The sequence below is a fragment of the Leuresthes tenuis genome, unplaced genomic scaffold (assembly GCF_036924035.1).
Source record: "Leuresthes tenuis unplaced genomic scaffold, fLeuTen1.0.hap1 SCAF_11, whole genome shotgun sequence".
Classification (NCBI taxonomy): domain Eukaryota; kingdom Metazoa; phylum Chordata; class Actinopteri; order Atheriniformes; family Atherinopsidae; genus Leuresthes; species Leuresthes tenuis.
Window position 1 is genome coordinate 9,087,790 of NW_027325365.1, and position 27,848 is coordinate 9,115,637.

At 37.6% G+C, this 27,848-nt stretch overlaps 3 protein-coding genes across 3 annotated transcripts in view; 2 read left to right on the forward strand and 1 right to left on the reverse strand.

Annotated features, from left to right (window-relative positions):
- The first annotated feature begins 5,356 nt into the window (after positions 1 to 5,356).
- Positions 5,357 to 6,678, forward strand: LOC140317766 (signal-regulatory protein beta-2-like). The gene is made up of 4 exons (XM_072395278.1): positions 5,357 to 5,420; positions 5,553 to 5,882; positions 6,045 to 6,407; positions 6,497 to 6,678. The coding sequence occupies exons 1-4, from the start codon at positions 5,378 to 5,380 to the stop codon at positions 6,676 to 6,678; spliced, it is 918 nt and encodes a 305-aa protein (XP_072251379.1). The 5' UTR covers positions 5,357 to 5,377.
- Positions 6,679 to 8,463: 1,785 nt separating this feature from the next.
- The window catches only part of LOC140317824 (uncharacterized), a 98,064-nt gene continuing 78,679 nt past the window's right edge, over positions 8,464 to 27,848 (reverse strand). The window contains exons 5-6 of the mRNA XM_072395331.1: positions 9,310 to 9,374; positions 8,464 to 8,735 (exon numbers count right to left, since the gene is read on the reverse strand). Of these exons, the coding sequence (XP_072251432.1) occupies positions 8,571 to 8,735; positions 9,310 to 9,374 (230 nt within the window). The 3' untranslated portion in view covers positions 8,464 to 8,570. The remainder of the gene's footprint in view (positions 8,736 to 9,309; positions 9,375 to 27,848) is intronic.
- Positions 19,108 to 27,035, forward strand: LOC140318507 (uncharacterized). Its single transcript, XM_072396338.1, has 12 exons — positions 19,108 to 19,226; positions 19,313 to 19,669; positions 20,033 to 20,161; positions 20,261 to 20,307; positions 20,383 to 20,504; positions 23,919 to 24,036; positions 25,193 to 25,274; positions 25,377 to 25,706; positions 25,820 to 26,176; positions 26,304 to 26,435; positions 26,524 to 26,546; positions 26,644 to 27,035. Exons 1-12 carry the CDS (start codon positions 19,190 to 19,192, stop codon positions 26,770 to 26,772), a joined length of 1,863 nt encoding a protein of 620 aa, XP_072252439.1. The 5' UTR covers positions 19,108 to 19,189; the 3' UTR covers positions 26,773 to 27,035.

A 27,848-nucleotide genomic window follows, 5' to 3' on the forward strand; every position in this document is an offset into this window, starting at 1 on the left:
GAAAGAACACAAAGAGGAAAGAAAACAAAATGTGTTGAAAATGTAACATTCCTCCAAATATCTGCTGTTTTCAATGATAGCAACTTTACAGAATCCAGTGTTCTGTCAGACACCTTCATGTCATCACCGTCTGAGTTCTTTTTCAACTAATGCATTAACAAGGTAGAGCTGCACGGTGAGGTGTGGTGGTTAGCACCGTCACCTCACAGCGAGAGGGTTCCAGGTTCAACTCCCAGCTGGGGCCTTTCTGTGTGGAGTTTGCATGTTCTCCTGTGTATGCGTGGGTTCTCTCTGGGTACTCCAGCTTCCTCCCACCACCCAAACCCTGCATGTTAGGTTAATTGGTGTCTCTAAATTGTCCCTAGGAGTGAGTGTGAGTGTGCGTGTGTGGTCGTTTGTCTCTGTGTCGCCCTGCGTGGACTGGCGACCTGTCCAGGGTGTACCCTGCTTCTGGGCTGGGTACACACTGGGATAGACTCCAGCCCCCCTGTGACCCTACATTGGATTACGCGGGTATAGAAAATGGATGGATGGTGTCATCAAAGTGTCAAAAGTTAACTGATTGAATTCCAGACTTGATTTGTATTTGGACTAATACTATCACTTTCATTCCCCATCCACTTCTCTGCCAGCAGAATAGGGTTTGATGGTTTTAATAAACTATTTTATGCTTTCCTGTTTAATTTTGAAAATCCTGTGTGTTCTTGCTCATGTCAAGTTACTTCCTGTCATCGTTCTTTTCCCGCCATTGCACACCTCATTGCTCTTAGTCATTTCTCACCATGAATACATACTCTTGAGGTTTCAGTCACCCCGTGTCAGATTGCCTGGGTTCATTGTACTTAAATTACCAGCCTTATTTTCTGGCGTGATCCTTGATTTTTCTATGAGCTCAGCCTTTTCCTGGTTTTACCTTTTGTCTCAGCCATGTCCCTACTCTTTTCTCTGGGTTTTCTGGCCATTGCTGTGTCGCTGCCAAGCCTTTGTCATTAAAGATTGCTACTCTGACTGGTTACCTGGTTTTGACCTCAGCGTGACTGTTAGATTTCACTATGAGCCTGTTCTGCTCCATGTGTTTATCTCCTCCTTGTCTGCAAACACACCAAGTCAGCTATTTCTTCATTTCTATTATTATTATTGCCAACTCTTACAGAACAACAAATTAAACCTGCTCAGGTAAAACAAATTTGCTCACAAAAGGAAACTGGAAGGAGTTTTTTTATTTTTTTATTCCATTTTTCTGACCATAGCTGGACTCAATAACTTGTCAGACTGAGCATCTCGGCTTGCTGCTTTTTGTCTGATTAAGTCTAAATTTAAATGAATAACAGGGATGTAGACTATGTGAGTCTGTTTAGAGGTTATCACTGTCGAGTTTCAGCTTATTTGGACAGAGGATTAGCTGCTAGCTAGATTTATAACAGGTATTATTTAGTTGATGCACTCTAGCTGTGGATAGTATAATTACTGATTCATATGTTAACATTATGAAGTGGCACAAGAATCCTGTAATTATAACATGTGAAGGAATTGCATTTGTTGAGCATTTTTCTAATAATTCTGCTGTCCCACTGATCCCAAACCTTACCGCCTGTTTAAGGCCGAGTCATCCAATGCAGCAGTCTTTCATTCTGCTTCTTAGTCAACACAGGGGTGTGTTGTGGCTCATTGTTCTGTGAAAAGATAGATATGCAAACCAGATGATATGATGTGCTATTACAGAATGATGTGGGTTACAAAGTTGGTTAACTGTTGCTTTAAATTTAAACACAATCAGTTCAAACTCTTCAAAATACATTGTGTTGAATTAGAAGATGGATTATTACTGGGTTTTTGACTGTCTTACAACAGAGGTTGATACCAACAGAAAGACCGTTTGTGATTTCTCTATTGCCGCATCAGCACTCACAGCCTCATACAATGTTTTAAACACACATAACTGGTATAAAGAATCCTAGAGAGACTTATTTATTTATCTCTTATTTGAAAAATATCAAAACAAAGAAAGAAATACAGTCTTTGTTGTCTGCATAAAGTTCTTAAAATGAACAAACTAAATTTATCTTCAGCTGTAGGTTCCTTTCTAAAGCCACATGAAGCATCTACACTGAGAGATAGGCTGTGGTGAGCCAGCTCTCTGCCTTTTGACCAACCATTGAAGTTGTTTACTGAGAAATGACTTGACTTCAGACTTTAACCGGATGTGTAGTGAGGCTGAAGTTACAAGTAGGAAGGAGAAACAATAAGTCTCAAAAAGCTTATTTAAGTTGACTCATTTAAATTGACTGGATTATGATTGGATGTGTTTAACACTAAGCATATACAGTCAGTCATCTTAACTTTAAGTGCCTCCCCTAATCTGCTGAAGTTGTATAAGTGTGAGTGTGTTTTTTCAGACACAGACACTCAAAGTCACACTGACATGTCTTGATGGTCAATTAGTTTCACATTGACTTGCCTGTTTTTCAACCGTGGGAGGAGGTGCAAGTTCAGTGACAGCATGTACATTCTCCACTTAAAAAAAGAGTGACGTATCTGTCTTTAATCTTAAATGAAAATTAAGTTGAATTAACCTACTGTTTGCTAAAAGTACTAACTGTAGGATAAATGAGAAGATCCAGCTTGCGTCTAAGGGCAACATTCATTGCCCCACAGAATCTTTTCACACTTATTTTTCCCCTCAGTGACATCATACAGTTGACACACATACAGGTTTCAATTTGATACTCTTATAATCAAGATTTTACTTTACAGGCATCTTTGTATTCAGCGGCTGTCAGTGAAAAAGTACCAAATTGCACAGAGATGTGATCAAAACATAGTGGAATCCCTCAGCTTCTTCTGTACAATGTATTTGTAACAATAAAGTGGTTGTTGACCTGGCTTTGATAAGATGATACTTAAGACAGGCTTTCTTCATTTAAAACAAAAGTGAGACTCAATACATTGTTGAAAGCTGAACCACATAAAAGAATAATTTTCCATGCATTGTCTGTCACTAAACAGTGTGCACAAGCAGAAAAAGAATATAAAGAGCAAGAAAGCGCTAAGTATGCGCTGCTTTGCATGTCTGTAGGTGTGTGTGTAATACTATACATAAATGAAACAAAGAGCAGACTTCTTTTGTCTCTTTTATCATGCAGCCTTAGATTTTGTACTTGAGTCAATTCGACTGTCAGGTGCTTTTGTGGATGCGTCACATTGGCCATTTACTTTCAAGACAATGGATGAAATTTCCTAGGAACTGACTGGCCTTTGACTCCAAGTTATTGTATCTATAAGTGTGTTGGTTGAAAAACACACTGTGAATAGGTAAAATTACATTTCATTCTCTAAATGCTCTTTACAAGTTACAGAAAACTTTTGAATGTTTTGTACAGTATTTATCTTCAAAACAATTTGTGTTCGAAATAAATTCATGTAATACATTCAGTTGATTGCTTCATTCAATTGGCAGAGTTGATTGTAGCCACTCAAGGCAATGCTTGTATTTCCACCACAAGCAGTATCATGAAACAAAGTGAAAAGTCATGAAAAAGTCACAAAGAGATTTGTTGGGGGTACCCAGCACAATTTTCACAATAAAATATTTCAGTTGCATGTCAAGGTCGCATGTTTTCTGTGGGGCAGGATTTATATTATATGTGCAATATCATAACGGCACAGTGTCTCTTCTAATAAAAGATGTGTTTTTTTCCTCACCATATCCACCTTGTTTCTAATCCCTTACCTTAACAATCTCATTTTTATAACTAACCCTAACCAGGTAGTTTGTAATGTCTAAAACAGCAATAAATAGTGAATGAAAGTGCAAGGAAACAGTAACTGAATGTGTAAATGAGGATTACAATCAAAGTTAATGAAAATACAAGTCATTACCACAGAACTCTATCTTGGCTCCTCCACTTGACAGTTGTGTGTGTAGCAGTTGTCTTAAGAGCTTTGTATAGAGTCAGAGCGAAATATCTATCTTCTTTCTTCCCAGTGTTTTCAATAGAAGGCCTTTGGAGACCACTAGGTATTTATTGTGCTCAGTTCACAGTTAATGTGCTGCATTTTATTCAGTATGTCATCCAGCTCTTGGTACAAGGCATGGTTATTTACCAGCTTGACGAGTGCATTGCTCTTCTAGCAGGTGTCGTTGCTTGCACAGTGAAACCTCATCAAATGGTACAGAACGCATTAGTGCGGCTTTTGTTTAATCGACCATGAAGAACACAAATCACGTCATTACCCATGAAACTCCACTGGCTACCCATGGCAGGGTGAACCATATTTATGACTCTAATTCAGCCTAAAAGTGACTGCAGGGTCTCTAAAACTCTGTCATGCAACCTTATGTTCCTTCTCGACCATTCTATGTCACTCAGGATCATCATCTGGTACTGCCACCCATACACACAAGGGAGTCTCAATGCAGACTGTTCGCAGTTGTTGTTCTACAATGGTGAAACAAGCTATCAAACGCTACAGTATCACTCTCTACCTTCAAGAATCTCTTAACAACTCCTCTCTTCAGAGCACACCTCCTCTGCTAACAGCAACAACAGCCTTACACATCGAACCTGCCCTCACCTGCACTTCTGTACTTCTTGTACCTTGTTATTCAGATTGATTTATGCTAAATTAGCACTTGTGTCCTCACTTGTAAATCAAACTATAGCAGTTATGTTTACACAGACAAATAGTTTATGATTTCCTCACCTTGTTGCATTATCTAATTTCAGTTATTATCGTGCACAGTGTTTGTGTCTTATGGTTGTTGTGGTGGATACATTTTGACCTGAGGGATAAAAATATTGCTTGATGGTTGCAACAGTAAATCAAATCCATTGTCACTGTTATAGATGTATACTTAAGTAACCATGAAGTAATATGAAACTAGGTGAATTGCACCAGTGGTATTGGATGGTCAACAGACCATCCTTTGCCTATGCCATTCCAAGGGTCATGCTGGCAATTTATTGTTTGAATGTAAGTTACTGTTTGTTTTTTCTTCGTCGTACAGATTTGATTAATGAATATCAAAATGATGGCTTCAGCATGTTACATCATGTACCAGAATCACATTGAAAAGATATCTCCCGTAGAGGCCCCTCAATGTTTACAGTAAGTGAAAAACAACAATAGACAAACACTGAGGGAACCAAATCAACCCCACCACTATGATATGATAAAAACATTCTACTGGTGTTATTTCATACTTAAGTTGGAAAGTTCTGGTTTATGTCTTTCCACTGGGGTAGTGAAGTGACATGCCAACATAACAGGCCAATCAGATCTCTCTGAAAATGGTCCCTCCCATTTGATATAAGTACATTAAAGGAAATCATCTTATAATGCGCCTTAACTGCAGTCAGAGTGGAGAGATCAGACAATGCGTGTCATACTTTATATACTGCTGTTGCTCCAGGCTGGGTGTAAGTATATAAATAAGATCAGATTCTTTATACATGTGTTTGAAAAGTAAGACTTTTTCTTATTGTGATAGAGGAGTTATAAACATGGATCTGTAATTAAACACTGCTCTGTGATACATTTATATGTTTCAGGGTGCACATTTGATGAGAACTTTGTGACAAAGACGGTTGGTGTTGGTGAGAATGCGACCCTATCGTGTAATCGCAATAAATCTAGGGGCAGTGCAACCTTGTTTTGGATCAGAACTGTTACTGGAACCATGCCAGAAATCTTGGGAAAAGGATTTAACTTCGACTATGATCATGTGAACAGGATTGGTCGTTTTACAACGAAACAAGAACCAGGAACTTTAGTTCTACAGATTACAAAAACTAAGCTGAGTGACACTGCATTTTACTATTGTTTAAAATCACAACAAAGGGACATTACTTTTTATAAAGGAATATTTCTACAAATTAAAGGTAATTAATTGTTACCATGTAGCCCAAAATCCTGTAAACAGTATATTTTGTATATTTCATATAACAATTGCTTATTATTATGTTTGTGAAAACATTATGTGGAAATTTGAGTTTTTAATATGGACATGAATGTATATTTGAACCTAAATGTGCTTTTTCTAGGACCAGAACCTGACGTTACTGCAGTCGTTCAAGGCTCCCCATCTGATGCAATTTATGCAGGAGACTCGGTGACTCTGCCATGTTCAGTCCTCTCTGATTCAGAAAAGAAAACGTGTCCAGAGGAACACAGGGTTTTCTGGTTCAGAGTTGCATCAGATGAATCACATCACAGATTAATTTATGGCCAGAGTAACAGTGATGGTGAATGTGATGTGAAGAGTCCCGATGCTCAGTCCCTACAGAGTTGTGCCTACAGCTTTTTTAAGGACAACCTCACCTCCACTGATGCTGGAACTTATTACTGTGCAGTGGCTGCATGTGGGAGGATAGTTTTTGGAAATGGGACAAAACTGGACATCGAAGGTGATCCGATCACATTTCTATCACAGACTCATTCATCTCCTTTTTTGTTTGGGTTATTAAACCTAAACCTTGTTTATTGTATGTTTTAGTTGTCAGCACACATGATGCAGAGAAGACCGTTATGTTTCTCTCTCTGTTATGTGCTGCTTTGGCTGTAAGCCTGATTGTTACGGCCTTCCTTGTTTGTGCTGTCAGGAAAACATCTTGTAATTGTTGCCAAGGTAAGACCAACAGCTTACATTTCCATAAACTACTGTTTCCCAAAAGCTAACTTCATTTAGCTTCATGTTAAGGATAGTAATATATTTTTTTCTATGCAGCTTCTGTCTCTCATGGTGAAACAACAGAAGACCAAAAGCAGAAGGTGAGAATTGAAGGTGTGGCTAAAAATGATTGTGAGCAATGATTGTCTGTTAATGTGTACGTACATTAAGTCTTCTCACCAATTTTCAAATCTTGCATTTTATTTCCTCAGAGAAATCCAGACTCATTGGCGTATTCCACAGTAATCTTTACCAGGAGCAAAGCTCCCAGAGCAGGAAGGAGAAAAGCAACAGCCAAGGAGGAGACGATCTACTCTGATGTCAGAGTTTTCTGAGATTAACTTTACAAAACTGAATTTATTGGTCATTGTTAATGTCAAATACGCTGTTTCGAAAATAACCTCTTTATTCAGTCATAACATCAGATTATATTTTTTTAAGCTAAACACATTTCGATGTTGGTCTACATCATTCATTTAATTGCCCAAACTATCTGCAAGTCCTACAAAACAGTCCCACTTTTATACAATTTATTACCAAACATTTTAAAAGGGCTTGTGATACGTCTGCCTCAGCTGGCGTTGTCGTATACAAAAGCTTTTCGAAGATCCATCTTGAAAGAACCTTGAGAGCACTTACCTCTCTGTCTCTCTAACTTTTCCTCACTCAGCTCATCTGTATATTAATAGAAAACTCTGACATTAAAATAATCAGTTTGTGTGATGTGTGTATGTCCTTTGATGATAAACAAACTTCAAGTCATATGAACCCCTCTTTGATTACTCAGACTTCATAAAGTTCTGTATGTACTGAAATGCTTTTTCATTTATCTTTGAAGGAGTGGTTCTTGTGTAAGAAAATATCTAATTGATCATATGTGTTCCAATGTCAGCATTTCAATTTCAGTAACTCACAATTGATAGTTTTGCTTTTTTTTGTTGTATGTATTCAAATTCCATGAAACATGCCAGTCCCTTGAAACTTTTTTTTTCTAATTGTCATTACATGTGTTTATTGAATAAAGAGCTTAGCGGTTATTTGTAACTGTCATGTTCTTCTGTGTGTTCTCTGAACTGTGTCTGGAAGTTATAGCTGACCGCTGACCGCTGGCAGGTAACAGAAGTTACTCAAAGTGCAGGATCCTGTTTATGTTTATAATATTCCAGCAGTAGTTGTGCTGAGGAAACACAGTGTTGGTAAGAAAAACACAAATGTTTAAAATATTTGGGAGATGAAGACAGGCACTTTTATTCTGCTGACATCTTCACCTTGATGAAACTGACAGCCAACTGCTTTGTGCGTGGTTTGATTAGTAACTTATTGCTCCTAATATTTTTTGTGACTGCTCGAAGTGTTTGTCGGCATGATTTACAATTCTATTGATATATATGAGAAAATGAATCACACATTCTGTTATCAGAGCTGTTGCTGCTGGTGTGACATTACAGTGCAGAACTGTTAGTGGTTGGTCTGCAGCTTTCTAAACACCTGCCAGAATCAGTGAGATGTATTCAACATTTAAAGTTTGAGTTTGTAGCCTGATAATGTAACAAGGATTTAACCAGGAATCCATAGTATATAGTTTTATTTTTTTTCAATACCTTGAATCTGTTAACCTGAATTCTGATTTAATATATATTTCCCCCAATATACAGTATACATTTGTTTAATCAATCAAAAAAAAGTAATTATAATGACTATAATGATTTATTTACTGAATTAATAGATGGATATGATATGACGTCTTTGATATTCCAACCATGTCTCATGAATTACAGACACATACTATACACGTTGAGCAATTAATTGAATTAAGTTTAAATATAATGTTCTTCCTCAACATCAGCTGACTGCAACAGTTGAAAAGGAAATCCTGAATACACACTCTGCCTTGTGAAACTTAGTGTCCAATTCCTGCTTTCCTTATAGAGATCTGCTGTTGGTGGTGGTTTGATCTGACAGCAGAGTAAACACACTCTTGTTGGAACTCTATCTTTTTCCCTCTTTTTGCGCTTGTTGTGGAAAATTCCACTGATGCATAGTTTGCTTCCTTTGCTTCACCGTGCTGCAAGATAGACAGATTATTATGATTATTATTTTTATCAGTTTTTTCTTAGTTGTTTGTCTGAAAAATTATATCTATATAAATACATATATATACAATGATAAGTCATAACATTATGACCACGAGCCAAATATAGAGTTTGCTCTCCTCATCCTGCCAAGAGAGCTCTGTGGTCACTTGTGGAACTTCTGAAGGTGTCCTGGAGTGTCTTATACCAAGATCTTAGCAAAGGGGGAGGGCTTTCATCTCTTGGGCTTGCTTCTTATGGGTGCTATCAGATCCCATCAGATTGATATCTGTAGAGTTTAGAAGTTTAGGGCAACACCTGAGGCTCTCTGACATGCTTTTCAGCCCTTCCTAAGGCTCAATTCTGTCCCTTTGCAGAAAGCTGCTAATTAAGGCAGTGGTGTTGCCTTTCTGTACAGCTGTGGGGGGTGATTGCTTTTCAGAAGTATTTAGGTTAGCGTGTCTAAGAGTTAGCACCAGGATGCAGGTTCTCCAAGTAGAACATATAAATAATATTTTTATTCCAGTTTATCAAACACAGTAAGATAGTTACAAGAGCCATATTCACCAAATTATTTGACTGCTCCACACTTGATTTGCCATGTCCAGGAAGACGGGGGCCCCTCATATCTTCTGGAAAAAAGAAAAAAAAAACCTCCTGGTTCCTCATTTTATGTTGTAAAATATGTTGTTCCATACAACAGAAAGTCAGAAAAACTAAATAAAGATATTAGCATGAAAACATATGTGTGTAAGGCAACAGTTGCTTAAAACATGTTAAAAAATAACTATGTTGAACCAAATTCTGAAGTTGCAGGTGGGATTTTTAGGGAAGAACTTAAAACATAGGTCCACAATGCAGTGGGACTGAATATATCAGGCAAGCAAATGCTTGCAAATGCAGATTGCTCACTGGTAAATAAAACTATTATTCCTCTACAACGAGATCAGGAAGAAATTAATTTCATCTCCTAGAAGTGGTGAAATCGGACAGCGATGGACCATGTCTAAGGTTCTGTGTGCTATGTCAACCTATCCACCACTAGTACATCAAACAAATTCCAAAAGTAGTTTTCTATCATCTCCTTCTGGTAGGCGGACAATTATCAGCTTCTGTAGCCTGAATTGATTTTTGAGGTTGTCTGCTCTGGCCATCAGGCCTGCTTTGGCTTTTCAGTTCACTCCAGTGATGATGCTAGCTTGATTAGGTCATCGCTGTGGCTGAAGAGCGTCTCTTCTATGGCTGTTATCTGCTGGTTGTGCAAGCCAAACACTGTTCTGATGGTGTCTTGACACGCCAGTATCAGAGTTGGGTCGAAATCCAGAGAAGAGTAAAGGCAGACTCACTTTCCTCCAGCTCATGCATCAGGCCAGCGGTGGCTTTCAGATCAACCATTTTCATCGCTGTAGTTGAGTGGGTTGTTGTCCAGTTTACTTTCACTTATTGTATCTATCTCAACATTGACAGATGGCTTGCTTGAGAGGATAGACCAGTTATTATTCAAACTGCATTTATGATTTCATCTCTAAGTAATTTAGTTGATTTAAACTGAACTCTGCTGTGTTTGCCTTGCAGTGTGGTTGTTTTGAGCTAACAATGAGGGTCTTCTGTGGACACACCCCCAGCACATCAGGGCAGAGAAAACAGATTACTTTTTAATGATTTTGAAAACTAAATTTTATTTATGGTATAAATCCTTTATGCTCTGCAGGCTGGTCAAATATGATATATTTGTCTGTGATGTGATTTATTCAGGAAGCAGATTTCTTTCTGCTTTAGCTAGACGTGAAGTAAATGGCTTTTGTATTTTTATTTCATCTTAGTAAAGTTTGTTAAAAATGCAGATAGATACTGCCAACAATTTAATTATAATTAAACAAAACAAAATACAAAACACAAGCAAACGATGGATACACATACCCTCGTGAGCTCTGATCGTGAGTCTTAATAGATTTTCAAAAAATGGAATACAGTCATTTTAATCCATTCAGATCTGATGCAATATTTGGGCACTTTTGTCTGAACTGGTAAATATACCCACTTACACCTTTGTTTCTTCCTCTTTGAAAGACCAAAAAAGTCTGCTCTGAAAAGGGTCAAAGCCATGATCCGAATGCAGTTTTCTTAAACAAGAACAACAATAATGATATATGTATAGTATCTGTATCTGTATTTGGCGAACCTACCTTTGCAATGTTCACAATCTTTCTTTTGCTTGACATAGAAAATTAAGATGACAGTCACAGTAACAAAGCAGGCCAGGAGTCCTCCAAGCACAATGACAACAGGATCCAATTCTGACTCTGGTTTGGAAAAATTACAACATAATGGGAGAAATAATTTATTATTGAAAATATAGTCAATGATGTTTGTTTAAAATGTTTATGTATTTAGCAGACACTTTTATCCAAAACAGTTTACAGGTAGGCAGATAGGGTAAGGAGGTCTTGCCTAAGGGCCCCTACAGGACATAGTACCCTTGATGCAGAGGATTTGAACCCAGGTCTCCCACACAAAAGGTGGCAATCATACCACTACACTATCCAGTCATGTATTATGTATTATGTATCAAGTATCAAGTATCAAGTAACATACAAACTGTCAACCTAGGTCAAGCACCAGTTGCAAGAAAAGATGAAAGCCCCCCTTCTGTGCCCTCTCGTGATGCTATATTTTGTCAAATAACTAACATTTGAACACAGAAGATGTCCAACTTCTAATTAGGTCATCTAGGACGCTATTTGCCAGCACAGAACGAGACAGGAGTCTATGTACCTTGTCCAATGAGTTAATCTCAAAGATCTGGATTTTAACTTTATGCACTGTAATTAATACACATACTTTAAATGTTGAGCTTTATCTGTGTATGATAGAAGTCATTCACAGTGCTGAACACAGCCAGAGATCTCTCTCACTGGCATATCTCATGTTGGTTCAACATGTTAAATCAGACAGGGGGAAAAAAACTGTTAACACTCCCATTGTTCCCAACAACTGATTGTTACTTTGGTTTGTCAGAGTCAGAGAGGGTTTCAAAAGTTCTCTGTATAATAATCATAAAACTACTTCATTATATTTGGCTTCTTCTTTTTGACTTTTTAAAATTAAGGAGTTTAACTGAGTCCTGGTAAAAATAGTTAAATTGGCCTGTATCTAACCAAACAAAATACTTTTCTTGCAAGTTGAATGTAATACTATTTTAAAGACATACTTGTGTCCACTTTAGTCCCCTCACTGAACAGGATCTGTCCACATGTGACCACAGCACAGTAATAAGTCCCAGCATCAGAAGAGTCTATTACTAATAGACTGTAAGAACAACTTCTCTCCATATCTTCATCACTGATGTTCCTCTGTGTGTAAATGAGTCCTGGATCAAATCCTTCCGATCTAGCTCTGAACCAGTATACACTGCGTTCAGCTCGACACAGTGCTCTTTCTGCCTTTCCTTTGTTCTTGCAAAGAAGCGGACACTGGAGAGTCACAGAGTCTCCGAGTTGAACTGACTCCGTCTTCAAACTTTGTTTTGCGTGGACACATTTCTGCTGACTGTGATCTGTAGGGTTCAGTTTAAGAAAGGAATTGAAATAGATGCATATCCCATTTATTATCACATTGATAAATTATGTGATCAGTGATTTTTATAGTGAACATAAGAGAACCAGACCTTACCATTCACAGCCAAAAATGTGCCATTAACGAACGTGTGAGAAAGCCTTGTTCCAATTTGACAATAATAAGATGCTTCATCTTCTTTGGTCACATTTGATATTGTAAGAAAATACTGAGGCTTCTCTGCTGTTACTTTGAAGCGTGAATCCTTCAACTGTTCAGGCTTACCAAGAGATATACTTAATATTTTTTGGATCATATGTCCAAGGGGCTGCTTATACCAGTAAAAGAACTGAAGCTCGTTCTCAGAGACTTTACAGTGAAGAGTAACATTCTCACCAAGGTTGACTACAGTCAGAGAGATCGGGTGAGGAACTTCTGTTGTTTGAATCACAGCTGCAGAAAAGAAAAGACAAATAACATCACAAGAGTGTAACTACAGTTACAAACATTATTGATAAATACAAGTTCTGCAGGTTTACATGCGCTTCAAATAACTGTTTGCACAGTTCACAAACTGGACTGTACAAACAGTAATTGGTATATATATATATATATATATATATACATGTATTTTCTTTATTGGAAATAATTACACTTACATTCTATACCAAGAAGAATCCAAGCAGCCAGTATTACAATCATTGTTTTGCAGCTAGTCTTGTCTCGCACTGCTGATGTCCTCTAACCCAAATGGAGGGTTTAGTCATGAGGTGATCAAAGCCTCTAAAGCAGGATTCAATGATTGGTCGAAGTATGTGAGGAACACCCCACTACATTTAAATGACAAGTGTTCAATTTTTATTTTGTAAGAGATGTGGACATTAATATTTAGTGTTTTTATTGTGCCTGAAATTCTTTGTTTCTGTAAAAGGTTTTAAACGTTTTTAATGTAGTTTAGTAAAAATCTGTTGCACAAATGCCTTAAGGATACTTTTTTCTAATGGCCAACAGGGGGGGACTATGAAAGATATTCACTTTTACGGAAGGCTTTGACAAAATCGCCCTTCTTCTCACTTAACAAATGGAAGTTTACACACATTTACCGTGGACATAAATGTCATGGCAATATTTGGCTTTCACTCATTTTTTTCAGGTGAAAGATTATTGTACATCATCTTGAACTAAAACAAGAATTAGGTGCATTTATGTTCGTTGTTTGATGTCAGCGCTTTACAAACAGGATCAAAATAATCCTAAAGTTATTCATAAAGTGTTGTTTACAGTTTAAAATTGTTTTCTGACTTGCCACGGTCAAGGTCTGTTACCTTCCCATCACTGATCATGGTTGGCGGCGACTCAGAACTGTCTAATCTCTCTGAAGAAAAGGTAGAATATTGATTTGTTTGGTCAAGGTGACCATTGGTGTTGTTGGAGTATGGGTTCTGTGCAACTGGTGCAGGTGCAATCATGTGCTAGGGCTGCTTTGCTTGCAGTGTGTACACTCACCTGGAGCAACAACACTTCCTGCCTGATTAGGAGGGCACACCAGCCTCTTCTTCCTCAGGAGGTAGAGGCACTAACTCTAGTCAGTTCAGGTCTGAAAGTTCAGTAGTTCAGGTTCAGCAAATACTGTCAGGAAATGGAACCAAATGCCTGATTCGAGTTCTGCCAAAAGCTTTTGGAAGGTTGTGAAAAGATTCAAGTCAAGGAAAATGTGTCCCTCTTCAGGATAAAGCAAACACTGAGGGAAAGAAAAACTTTAACACTTATGAGCTATACTATTTGTGAGAGAGAGAGAGAAGAGCACTTATAAATGTGTAATCTGTTATTATTAACATTATTCATTCATTTTCATAGACCCATGATATTATTGAGAGTTATGAATTGCATTAAGAAGCAAACTCTAAGTTTCTTTCATTGCGTTTCTAATTAGCTTCAGATGTGTTTCAGTATTACAGTACTATAAGTGCTCAAGTCTTATATAAGGATGTCACAAGACTACCCTACTGAACTCAAAATTATGATTAACTTTCTCTTTTTTTGTAATATATGGTTTCTTATTGTGGGTTTGACTATGTGTTTTCATGATTCACAACATCCATTTTTGTCTTAACAGTTATTTATGTCATCAACACTCTTTTAACATGTTTCTTTCTGTCAACAAGTAAAGACACATTCAGCACCATCACTAACAGACAAAACCTGTGGTTGGCTGTTTCTCCGCCCCCTTGACCAAACACTGAAGCTGTTTACTCAGAACAGACCTGACTGATCTTCAACCAGATATGAAGTGAGAAATGAGCTACAAGAGGCTCCAGCAGGTTCCTCTTAGTTTGATAAAGCAGTTTATTCCACTCAGTTTTAGTTTTCTAGATGTATTTGGTTTTGATTTTATGGATTTTTGTATCCATTCACCACTTATTTGGACAGTCTTTCTGTCCATTATTGTGCCCAGTGATAAGATAAAAACAGACTTTAGAAAGACGGGCACCTTTATGTCTGATTTAGTGTAGTAATCATTTAAAACTTTTACAAACAACAACATCTCTTATTTTATCGGTATCTACCACTGAACACCAAACCACATAAAAGCACGATCAAAAACAATCACAGACTGACTGTGCGAGTGTGTGTCCCTTCTTCAGATAATATTAGAACATTACAACAATGTGTTGTTCGTAAACATGCATATTTAGAAAAGATTAAGTAGTCTAACTTTAACCCTAAACAGCAGTTAAAGACTATTTTCTTAAGATGAAAGCAGATGGCCTGACAGGAAGACATGACACTGAGTTTTCACACCTTTGTTTGAGGTCATAACCACCATAATGCAAAAATTTCCATCCGTTGCATCTGTGTGTCTAAGGTGCAAGCAGCACTATGCACACAAAGGACATAAACGACTACTAACAGACACACAAAGTCAAATAAATATAATTTTACTCATTCATTTAATTTAATATTGTTACTTTTCATTTGTGCACCCCTCTGTGTGTTACTTGTATAATACCATGTCCCAAAACTGCTGCAGCAGTTATTGTGTTGTTGAGCTTCTTATGTTTTTTATTTCTTTGTTTTGCTTTTTTTATTTTATCTTATTTATTTTTGCTTTGATTAGAAACATATGTTGAGACAGGGTAGTATGATAATATCAAACTAAGGGCCTGCAGTAAACTGTATGTTGACCCTGACAAAGAGAGAAACCAAAATTTTCCAGTCTTGGCCTGGTTGCTGAGTTTCACATGAGTTTCTCTCACATCACTACTAGTATGCAAGTTGACACTTTTGATCTCCCACAGATGAAAGTCTGTGATACTTATAGTGGTGCTATGAAATGTGGAGGAAGGAGGGTGTTATCACAACCACCCCCCTCTCTGTATGCTGTGCATTTCCTGCTGTGGTGACTGACAGACAGAGTGAGAGGGTCATCGTTTGTGATGCTGAGCTTCTGAAATCAGAAGAAATTTAGTTTGGCTTGTCTGTCTTTATGTACCATTGTAGCAAAGTGTTTGATACGTGCACACAGGTCAAACAAATGAGTAAATGCAAGAGATATTGCAGTGGGATAAGCTGTTTGTCTTATATTATACACACTACACTTCTAAGAACCCACCACTGATATGCCTCTGAGTCTGAAAGGGAGGCAGTAACAGATGCAAACTAGCATAAGGGAAAGCTGTCATTGTGACACGGCCACTATAAATAATAATTGTATTGTCATCCTTGGTGCCACGTTGTTTTGCATAAGGCTGTCTTTATCAAGAATCAAGAGTCTTTACTGACATTATACAACATATCGAACATTTCTTCAGACTCACGGCTTAAAGGTACACATTAAAGTAAAAAACTGTACATAATAAATTAGAATAAAGTCGGATGTATTGAAATGAGACTGTACATAATAGAATATAATAAAAACAGAATGTAATGAAATGAGAATGTAATTCTGAGGATGAGAATAAAGTGCAGTTTGGGGGCAAAAGTGAGTGTGAGATTGTGAACAGGAGGGTGTGAGTCTGGGAGGGTGTTTTTGACTGAAGGGGGGAGGGGCTTGAGTGAGTGTTCTGCAGGGGGATGTGTGTCACTATGGGGGGGTTCCTGAGTGCCTTGAGGTGCTTGTTTTAATGTTCCTGTACCGCTTTCCTGATGGCAACAGTACAAACAGTCTGTTGCCTGGGTGGGTGGGATCCTTAGCAATGCGTCCAGCCCTCCCCCAGGCAGACGGCAGCCCACAATCCCCTGTGCAGTTCTCACCACCCGGGCTGCATCTTTGCAGTCACACCATCTTCCTTTCTACTGTAGCGCTGCTGTGGTGCAGAAACTGCCCACATTGTCATTGTCAGAAACTGCCCACAGTCATTTTTAATATAGCATACTTTAGGTATTGCCCTTAAATACGCAGAGAATTGTATAATTCATGATTGATTATACAGACATGAATTATACAGACATGAAAGTTGCCATCAATCATCATTAAAAAAAAGGGAAAAGATGCATTTTTAAAAAAGAAATATCTGTTGAATGTTCAAACTACAATGAAAAAATATGTTGTGGCTAATAAGAGGTAAATATATTTAGCAACAAATGATTTTACTGTGAATTTTGCTATGATTTCTCTTACTGATACCTACTTCGTGTGTAAAAAAAAAAGGCACCTCACAGAATCTGTATTCACTGAGGCTGCAGCGGCTGAGGTTTATCTCACTCAGTCCATGTCGAATACTCTACAAAGCTCTGCAAATAAAAAAGTTTTGTTTGGCAAAATGTTTATATGATTTGGAAAAGAGCCTACAAGCCCACAAATGTACAGTATTATCCAATATTAGAATCAATAGGTAAGGGTGTCCAAACCTTTAACTGATACTGTAGTTTAATAAAGACAGTTGATGAACAAAAGTTAAATGTTTAAATAATTTGAATAACTTGGTTCCAATGTAGTGTCATGGCAGAACAGAATGATGCATATTGGAAAGTCAGAAAATGGAACTGCTAAATGGAAAGTCTACACTTTGGTTATATTGGTTAATATCATCTTTATTTGGAGGAGGATTCATTTTTAAAGTATATGGATGAGAAACTCACAGTGTTGACATCAGAAGTGAGAGCCCAGGTGATGGAGAAAGAGAAGAGCAGGAAGAATAGTCAATACACATGAACTCTTGATGGGTCCAAAATCTTGGAATTCACCCTGAAAATTTTGTAACCAGGGAGGAACCATGTCCCATTTAGTATTTAAACAGAATTTCAGCCTACAATACTCAAAACTGCTCTGCTTCTGACCCTTCATTTCTGAAGAAAATCCACTTGCTCACACACTTGATAACGTCACAAAAAGGACAGGTCTTATGATCAGTGCTGCCTGATCATGGCCACGTCTCCTCCGACTCACTTGTGTTTTACATATAATGTTACAGGTTGTAATTTTGTGAACCAGGAAGTTTATGTACATTGTTGTAAGTTTCTTTATTTAAAAGGCCACCATGAAACAAACACTTGCTGCTCATGTCGTTTTACATGTTTTGGTTCAAAAGATGTAATCTCCAGTGGAACGCTAATGTAGCAAATGGCCAATCAGATTTGCCTGAAATAGTTTGTTCGTGCTTTACATGGTTATGGTAACACCCCTTTAGACGGGCTCTAATGTAAATGCAGTTACAAGTGGATTACTGAGAAAATGTCTGTGATAGTCTACGTACTGCTCACACTCAGAGTGGGGTGTAAGTGTATGTAGAGCAGTCAAACAAAACTTACATTACCATACTACTACAAGTATTGTGATGTTTTTCACAGTAATTCAGAACATGATATACACACATCTCTTCTTTTATTATCCCATGATAGATTTCTGTTTGTTTTCCAGGTTGCATAAATGAATAAGTCTGGGTAAAAAAACACTGGCCTTGGCCTTAATGTGATTCTGACATGTCCTCGTCAGACATCTCTTCTGTACCAAGAAATCTTGCTTTGGATCAGAGTTGTTTCTGGAAACTGGCCAGAATTTCTAGGAGAAGCATTTAACTTGCAGTTTGATAATATAAACAAGAGTCCTCACATTACAGCAAAATAAGAGCCTGGAAACGTTATTCTACATTTTAACTTAGCTAAGCTAAGTTATGACGTGACCTCTAAAAGTGGAATATTTGAAAATAATCTAAATAAATAAATGCAAATGTAATTATGCTGAGTTATTTTTTCTAGTAGTGTTTCTCACTAGATGAGTAAATAAGCGTATTTGTTATTTTTTATTTCGCAGCACCAGATATCACAGCCATCACTCAGGAGCCTCCATCTGATCTCGTCCGTTCAGTGCACACAGTGAAACATCAAGGCCAATCAGATTGTTTAGAAGTTGTTCACTCCCACTTTGCATGATCGTATTAAAGTGATCCTCCCTATTACGTTTTGTTATTTGAATGAAGCCTCTGGTGTGTTAATACAAAATATGCTGATCATATTTTATGCACTGCTGATGCTCGGACTGGGACGTAAGTATATAAAAAATATTACTGTGGAAGAAATATACATATCTTTCTTTATTGTTTATATGAAAATGGTATTGTCTGATTTTCTTGGGGCAGCATGTTTTCCAGGATCCACAGATGATTCTAAGTTTGTGACAACATCTTTCTCTGTTGGACAAAACGTGACCCTGACGTGTCTTCGTCAGACATCTCATCTGCACCAAGAAACCTTGTATTGGATCCGACTTGTTTCTGGAACCTGGCCCGAATTTCTGGGAGGAACTTATAACTTTGATGATAAGTTTGATGATGTTAACCAGATTCCTCACATTACAGCAAAACAAGGGAATGAAACCTTTATTTTACATTTTAATGGAGCTAACCTAAATGACACTGGTCTTTACTACTGTTTTAAAATCAAACAACTTGACATGACCTTTTTGTACGGAACCTTTTTGAAAATTGAAGGTAAATAAAAGTGAATCCACATAGATTTCTTCTAAATAAACAAGTAAAACATGTACATTTTTGATTTGTTGTTTTTTTATTTCCAGAACCAGAACCAGATATCACTGCTGTCACCCAGAAGCCTCCATTTGATCCGGTCCATCCAGGAGACCCAGTGAATCTTCAGTGTTCAGTCCTCTTTAAATCTGAGAAGAAAACCTGTTCAGCAGGTCACAGTGTGCACTGGTTCAGAGCTGGACCAGATGAATCTCATCCTGGTTTAATTTATGCTCATGGAAACAGTGGTGATGGATGTGAGAGGCTTCCTGAGACTAACTCAAGAAAGAAATGTGTCTACAACCTCTCCAGGAACATCAGCTCCTCTGACACTGGGACTTACTACTGTGCTGTGGCCGCATGTGGAGAGATATTATTTGGAAATGGTGCCAAGCTGGATAATGAAGGTAAATGCAACATTTATATTAAATCTGCTAAAGGGGAGCAGGGAGGCTGGAGAAGAGATTTGAGTTTGAAAGATTGCTGGTTAGTTTCCCTGATCAGTAGAAAAATAAATGTGAGCTTGAGCACTGAATAAACTGTGCTTCCAAGTTCCACTATTGAGGGTATTCAACCCATTATGAGCCGTGAGCTTTACTGCTAATGGCTTATCGTGTGTTCACAACATAGGTTAAAAGAACTCACTATTAACAGAAGGTATTTTTGATCTATCAAAAATCTTTCTTTTTTTTTTGGGGGGGGGGGGTTGACTCATCAATAAGCTATATTGTTTCTTTGCATTGATTTTGTTTCTCTTTTTTTCCCTTTAGGAACAGACATGTGGTCACAGAGGGTCAATGCCGTCATTTTTCTTTTTTGTGCCGTCTTGACTCTCAGTCTAATTGTTTTAGCTGTCCTAATTTATGGCATCAAGAAAAACAAGTGTGGTTGTTGCAACGGTAAAATAAGCTACGGATTGTTCTTTATATAAAATTGTAAATTCAAAACTAATGCAACCTTATCTCTTATCTGTTTTAATTCCTTTTTCACTATTTCAGCTGTAGTATCCCAGCAATTAAACAATCGTGTCCTGAAAAATCTGCAGGTAAGACATGGAAATAAATAAATAAATCAGAATAAAAAAGACTTTTATCATGTTTTCATATTATTTTCTTTTAAGAGTGTTGAAGACCCCTGGGTGTGTTCTGCTGTCATCTACACCATGATGAAAGCTGATGGTGGTGTAATAAAGGATGCAAACACTGAGAAAGAGAATATCTACCCTGCTATCAAGGCCTTGGGGTTGGATTATTGATCTGTGATGACAAATTAATTTGCAATTCTCAATAATCTGACATATCTGACAAATGAAACTGTGATTTGTCATTATATGCGTTGCTAAATTAAAACTTTGTTGTTGAAGGGTGGCATGACCCCTACTCCTCGATCCCTAAAAGAAAAGAATGTTATCAACCTTGCAAACTTTGCAAGGTAGGAATCAGGTAGTGACTGAAATGTTGAAGATATTTATTACAAATTACAGACTTTTTGTTATGATATTTGCTGCATCCGACTTCTATCGTCAGTCAGTGACACACTTCTGCAGTCTGACTGGAGTCCTCTTGTTCCAAACTGAATTGATTGGAAAACTTAGTAATTAGTTCCTCTTGCTATTATAACATACAAACCACCTGCTGTTGGTGTGCTTGAAAGCTGTATATTTTCTATTTAATTGTGTGTTTTTGTGTTTTTATAACCAATCCAAAACTAGATTAATGTAATTAATGTCCTAAGTTTAAAATTTGTATTATTTCTGTGAACTGTTGCAGATATTTGTGTCTTACAGGTTCCAAAATGAATAACAGGCTTTTAGATTTACGAGGGAAGGTGAAATAAACCACTCTGAGACCCATTACAATAATCATTGCAACTGCCTGTATTTCATAAGTCTGCTATTAAAAAGATCTTTTTTTATTTATGGTTTCATTTAATATTTTTTTTTCTGTTACAATATAAAGTGTGAGAAAAGCGGATGAGCAAACATACAGACATTGTTTTTCCCTGATGAACGTCTACTTCATGGGTTTATTTGTCACTTCTTGTTTTGTTTTGAAATCTGTCTTTATACGCTTGTGTAGATTTTACTTCCTGATCTTATTTTCTCTACACACATCTTCAATTGGGCACCGCCCCCTGTCATTACAATGTGTCCTCTCCTCCTGTCTTGTCGTCGCTCTGCTAGATAAACTTCTCATGTCCTGTTCCCAGCTTTTGTTTCTTTGTTCCTTCTGTTCCACGTGGATTCCTTCTGTTTTTTGTTTTTTATTGTTAATGGACTTTGCTACATTAAAAAAAAATGAAGCCACATGCAGCAGCTACACAGACAAAAGCTGCGGTGGGCCTTTTCTCCACCCTTAGACCAACCACAGAAGCTGTTTACTCAGAACAGGCCTGACTGAGCCTCGACCACATGCAAGAAGACATGCAAGAAGCTTGAGAAGGCCAATTGTGTCTATGTTTCTCTTTATTGTAAATGTGCATACTCAAATCAAAAATATGCATCATCCAAAGTGGCACATTGGAAACAATTTAAAAAGACTTTGTATTGTTAAAGCTACTAGCCATAATTTGTCAAATACTTTGATTACTCTTACCACAATGGTATGCATGGATGACTGGGACCTTTTCTTATCGCACTGATCCATGGAACCACGGAACCACGTAAAAATGTCAGAAAAAAAAGATATCATGAGAGCACAACAAAGCAGGTGTTGGTGTCCTTCCCCCCGTACAGTTGAATTACTCTTAAGTTATTTTTATTGTTATATAAATCAAATGTAAATGAAAATAGAATAATTTTGTTGCACTGGTTTCAAAATACATATCAGTTCAAGACCAGTTTCCTGTGATGAAAGCAAGGGTTTAGACAGGAAGAGAAGCCTATTCATATTCACACCCTTAGAAGCCAACCACAGCAATGCTAAAGTTTCCACTCCCGTTTATGTCTTATTCTGTTTCAGGTACAAGCGCACAAAGAAAATGTGGAGAGCGCAAGCATGGCCTACATGTAAAAATGTAAAGTTGTTGTTTTGTTTTGAATTAGACTTATTTAATTAACTTGTTTGTGTGTTTAAACCCCATTTTGTGTAATCTAATCTATATGTGTAGTCTATGTGCTGGACAGTGTTTCAGAGAGTCAAGATTTTGGTTTTGGTGTATCTGAATGATCTTATTTGTTATAACTCAGCCAGGTTAGTACTCTGTAAAATCTTTTTTTCCTCTTCCATTTTTAAGAACTTTTTTGTTGTTGTTGGATAGCGCACACTGAAGAGGCAGACAGGGAATATTGTTTGAGACTGCCCCGCCTGCAGTCAAAACGTTGATCCTCTGATTATGGTTTTGATTATGTGCCAGTAAAGCACTGTGTCTTAAGTAGAACTGTAGTCAGACGAACATGTGATTAACTGTATGTTGAGCCAGATGAGGACCACAAACCAGAATGTTCCTGTTGACTGTATACTGCTGCAGTTTCAGTCAGCACTGCAATTAGATATCCACGTCAATGTTGTAGTGAGCCAAAACAACCACATTTTGGGTTTGTCTTTTTTTCTTCTTCTCAGGATTACAAACCACCTTTCACATCACTTCGAAGTGAATGTTTTTCTGTGACAAGTGAAAGTCTGATGTCTGGTGTGAAAGAGTGATGTCATAACAGTAGAAGAATGGGAGGCGTGACAATGACACCCCTCCTCCCGTTATCATACCCTACACACACACACACACAAACACACACCAGCCTCTATGAGAAGTGCCCTTTTTGCTTAAGTTGCTAACTGACAGAGTGGGTAAGGTTGTCATTTATGACCTGGAGCTTTCGAATTGTCTGCCTTAAACACAATTTAATTTCAGTCACTTGCTTTCCTCTCCAATTTAGTGTTAGACATTTTTGTAGCATTTACTATTTGGTTTACAGTCTGATGCCCAAATTAGTGACTGAAACCATGCAGTTAACGGATAAATGGACTGTACTTGTATTGCATTTTTCAAGTCTATATGTTGCCTAAGGACCCTTCAACCCCCGACCTTCTGATCGTTAGGCAAATGCTCTTCCTCCTACAGCTACACCCCTTGTCTGATTTCAGCTTCACAAGTTGATTAAATTAATACTTAATGTGGTGTTAAAGAGGGAAAAAATTGACTGTGTAAAGATGCAAAGAGAAGCTGAAGAGCTTTTTCAGATTTTTTTAAGGGAATAAACAGAGCTGGTGACTCAAAGTACAGAAAGACATCATTTGTCTGATTACGGAATGTCACATTATCAACTAAGTGTCTTTGTTCGCCCCTCTGCAGCATCCTTTTCAGAGATGACACTACTTTGGGACATTGTGTTGAGTGACTGATAAAAATATCTCCTTTTAGTCCTGTGAAGACAAAGCAAGCAGACTTTAGGCATGGTTGGTTTGTTATTAATTGGCACTCTTGGCAAGAGGTCCACTCATGGTGCCTGATAATAGAATTATCCATCCATCCATTTTCTGTACCCGTTTAATCAGGGATGTTGGAGGGACTGCCATCAGATGAGAGACAGAGTACACCCTGGACAGGTTGCCAGTCCATCACGAGGCCACATAGAGTGAACAACCATTCACACTCACACTCACTCCTACGGTCAATTTTAGAGTCATCAAATAACCTGACGTGCATGTTTTTGGGCAGTGGAGGAAGTCGGAGTATCTACCCGGAGAGAACCTATGCATACACGAGAGGAACACTCAAACTCCACACAGAAAGTCCCCAGCCATTTGAGCCTTGCTGTGAAGTAACGGTGCCAAGAGTGAGTGTCCGTAGAATCTTACGATATTCCATGTGCCGACCTACCAGCATCAGAGTTGTTGAGGTGGAACCCAAATGCAGACTCTATGCAGGATAAGTGTTGTGATCTCAGAATTTAGTTTGAGACATTAGATTAGTTGGAGGAGAAGATGTGGGTCTTGTCCCCTGTAGGCGGGAGGTGTCAGGTGGTCAGGTCAGTAGAATTTGAAGTACAGGGCAAAACGAGGTTAGGCTAGGGATGGTTATAAGGTCATGATTGTGGGTTAGAACTGGACTAACTGTAGCAGTATCTACAATCTGGCAGCGAGATGAGGCTGGCAGCCAGTATAAATAGTATAATTAGACTCAAGCACACAAGGCTGCATCTGTAATCATAGGGGATAGGAAATGGAAAAAGAGAGCCCTGGTAGGGGAAAGAGGGAGCAGCTGGCATGAAAACTGGGATGAGAGACTGTCTCCCATTGGTACCAACAGCTGCTAATAATGCATCGATCTGAATCAGGTGTGTTGAAGCAAGGAAACATCTAAAACATGTAGGACAGCAGCACTCGAGGACCGAATGTGTGTATCCCTGCTCTAGAGACAGTAAATTTACTCAGCCTAGCACTTTTTCATACAAAACTAAAAAACAGTGTGCGTGGTGCCTGGCTGGCAGAGACACTCATTTTCTATGCTAACATGATTAATCATTAGAAAAAGAAAAAAGATACACCAATTATTTTGTAAACCAGGCTCCAAAAACATAAAAGAAAAAAATTGCTGGCATAAAACAAAAAAATTTTCTGCATTTTTTTCATGTTGCTCTTTGTCTCTTTTGTGTTATAGGACATTCTGTCAATAGATGGTCCTCACCTATTAGTTAAAATCAGCTGAACAGCGAAAAGCTTCTGGAAATGGACATGTAGTTAATGAAGGTGTTTGGACTGCCATACGTCATTGATGATGTGTGACTGGTGACCATGAACCATGAAACAAAAGCTTTCGCTGGTGTTGTTTTAAGTGTTTAGGTTGGAAAGATGGTTGGTTTTATTTCCACTGTGGTAGTACAGTACTACGCCAACACAACAAAAGGCCAATCAGATTGTTTTGAAATTGTTCCCTCCCACTTTACATGATTACATTAAGGTGAATCATGTTGTGATGTTGATTATTATGAGCTCTTTCATAAATGTAGTGACTGGTGGACTAATGACAAAATGCTGATCATCTTTTATTTACTGCTGATGCTCAGAGTGGGGCGTAAGTATCTAAAATTAGCTTCATTACATTTTTTGCTGCTGTTTTTGAACCCATGGCATATACAAATATGTCTCTCAGTACTCTGTTTGATTTCATTTTTAGGATGCACACATAATTTGATGCTGGAAATGAAAACTGTTGCTGTTGGAGATGATGTGATTCTGACGTGTTCCCGCCTCAAATCAGATACTGGGGCAACCCTGCATTGGGTCAGAGTTGTTTCTGGAAACTGGCCTGAATTTCTGGGAGGAACATTTGCCTTTGAATATGATGGTGTTACCAAGACTCCTCATTTCACAGCAAAACAAGAGTCTGGGAACTTTACTCTTCATATCAGTAAAAGTAATCTGAATGATTCTGGTCTTTATTACTGTATAGAAATAGACAATCTTGATTTAAAAATTCTGAGAGGCACATTTCTCAGAATTAAAGGTAAATCCTGCTGAATTCGAATTTTTATGTACAATGTATTTATAATTTCGTATTTCTCTTTTTATTAAAGCAAGTAAAAGATCATTTTCATTTTCTGTTTTTTTTTTTCCCAGGATCAGAACCAGATATCACTGCCATCATTCAGGAGCTTCCATCTCATCCGGTTTATCCGGGAGACCCAGTGACTGTGCAGTGTTCGGTCCTCTTTAACTCTGTGAAGAAAAGCTGTCCAGCAGAACACAGTGTGTACTGGTTCAGAGCTGGATCAGAAAAGTCTCACCCCAGTTTGATTTATGCACATGAAAACAGTGGTGATGGATGTGAGAGCTGTCTTGAGGTTAACTCAACACAGAAATGTGTCTACAGCTTCTCAAAGAACATCACGTCCTCTGATGCTGGGACTTACCACTGTGCTGTGGCTGCATGTGGAGAAATTATATTTGGTAATGGAAAAAAACTGGATGTCAAAGGTATTTACAGAATATTTCTATTTATTACTAACAACAAGGATTTGGATCATCTAATTTTTTTAAAGTATTTTATAATCTTACCAAAGTGCTCAGTTACAATTAATTGGTGCCTATAACTTTTTTTCAGCCCTTTATGTGTGGGATTTACAGATGGCCAATACAGTTATCATACTGTTATGTACCGTTTTGACTGCAAGTGTGGTTGTTATATTCTTCCTCTGGTTTATCATCAAGAAGAAAACTTGTGCTTGTGCTAATGGTAATGCATCATACATCACTCTATTGAGTAGTACATAATGATGGCTTTTCACAATTAATCTTCAATTTTTTTGCTGTTCATCAAACAGATGCTGATCAGCAGAAACAACAGGTAACGTGGAAAGAATATTTACATGTTGTTCTCTGCACATTTCGAATGGACTTTTGCCCTCTCAAATACTTTCCCTAAGTCAATTTAATTTGCACAGAGAGATGAGGCCATAGTGTCATATTCTACACCAACCTTCATCAGCAGGAAAGCTGATAGAGCCGAGAGAAGGAGCGTACAAACATCACAAGGAGTCTACACTGATGTCAGTAGAACTGGGAGAGATTAACAATGATTTTTATCATTAAAGGTAAAAGGCTTGCCTTTCACTTCTGGAACTAATAAAACAACGTCTCATAGTACATAAAATTTAAGATTTTTATGTGTCATCTGTAATGGGAAATTGGGTTTTTTCATTCAAGTGTTGTGTTACACTTGGTTTTCCCTGAACTGTTATACAACAGAACTGCATGAACTGCTTTAGCAAATAATGCTTAACGTCATATGGTTGATTTCCAACATGCTCTGTACTTAAGATGGAATTTGAACTGTCTGGACAAATATGGTCCATATAAGTGGTCAACACTGTATAAAACCACCGATCTTAGCATATGTGGGTTGTCCAGACTCTTGAAACCCCTGTGGTTGAAAGAGGTTGAACCCTATTCGGCTGAATTGTGAGACTTGGTCTCTGACTCTGTTTGATGATTATTGCTGACTATTTCTGGTTGTTCTTTCTAGTTTCTATTTTTCTGTAATAAATTCCTTAAATCTTGGAATTATTGTTGTCTTTGCTTACTCACCATTGAGGAAACAGTTTTTGCCTCTACATCATTTTGATATTATATTCTGTAATGTCCAATTGCATGTGTACATGTTTTATCCTCTTTCACAAGAACACAAGTTGATAGTAATTATACAGATAACATTTGGGTGATATACAGATAATTGTGCATTTGTTCAATGATCAACAGTAATACTAAATTGTATTTGCATTGTTTCTTTCCTTAAAAGACAAGAAGAGATTGTTAAAACAAATATATGAAAATGAAAATGAGTATTGGAAGACTGAGACTCATGAAACTTTTCTGCTGTGAGGTTTCCATCCTATAAATACAACACTGAGAAAAGATGATCATATTTTATGATTTCAGGTCAGTAAAAATAAAAAATTTCAGTTTGTACCATTTATCATAATGCACAGTATTTTTTATTTTCCCTACAATGCAAATATTTTAATCACATCTAAGCCCGTAAGGGGACATGGAATAAAAAAAAGAAAAATATGTACTTTTGCGAGATCTCTCAAATGTTTAGCGAGAGCTTGGAAAAGTGCACCTTTTTTAAATTGTTTTTATTCTATGT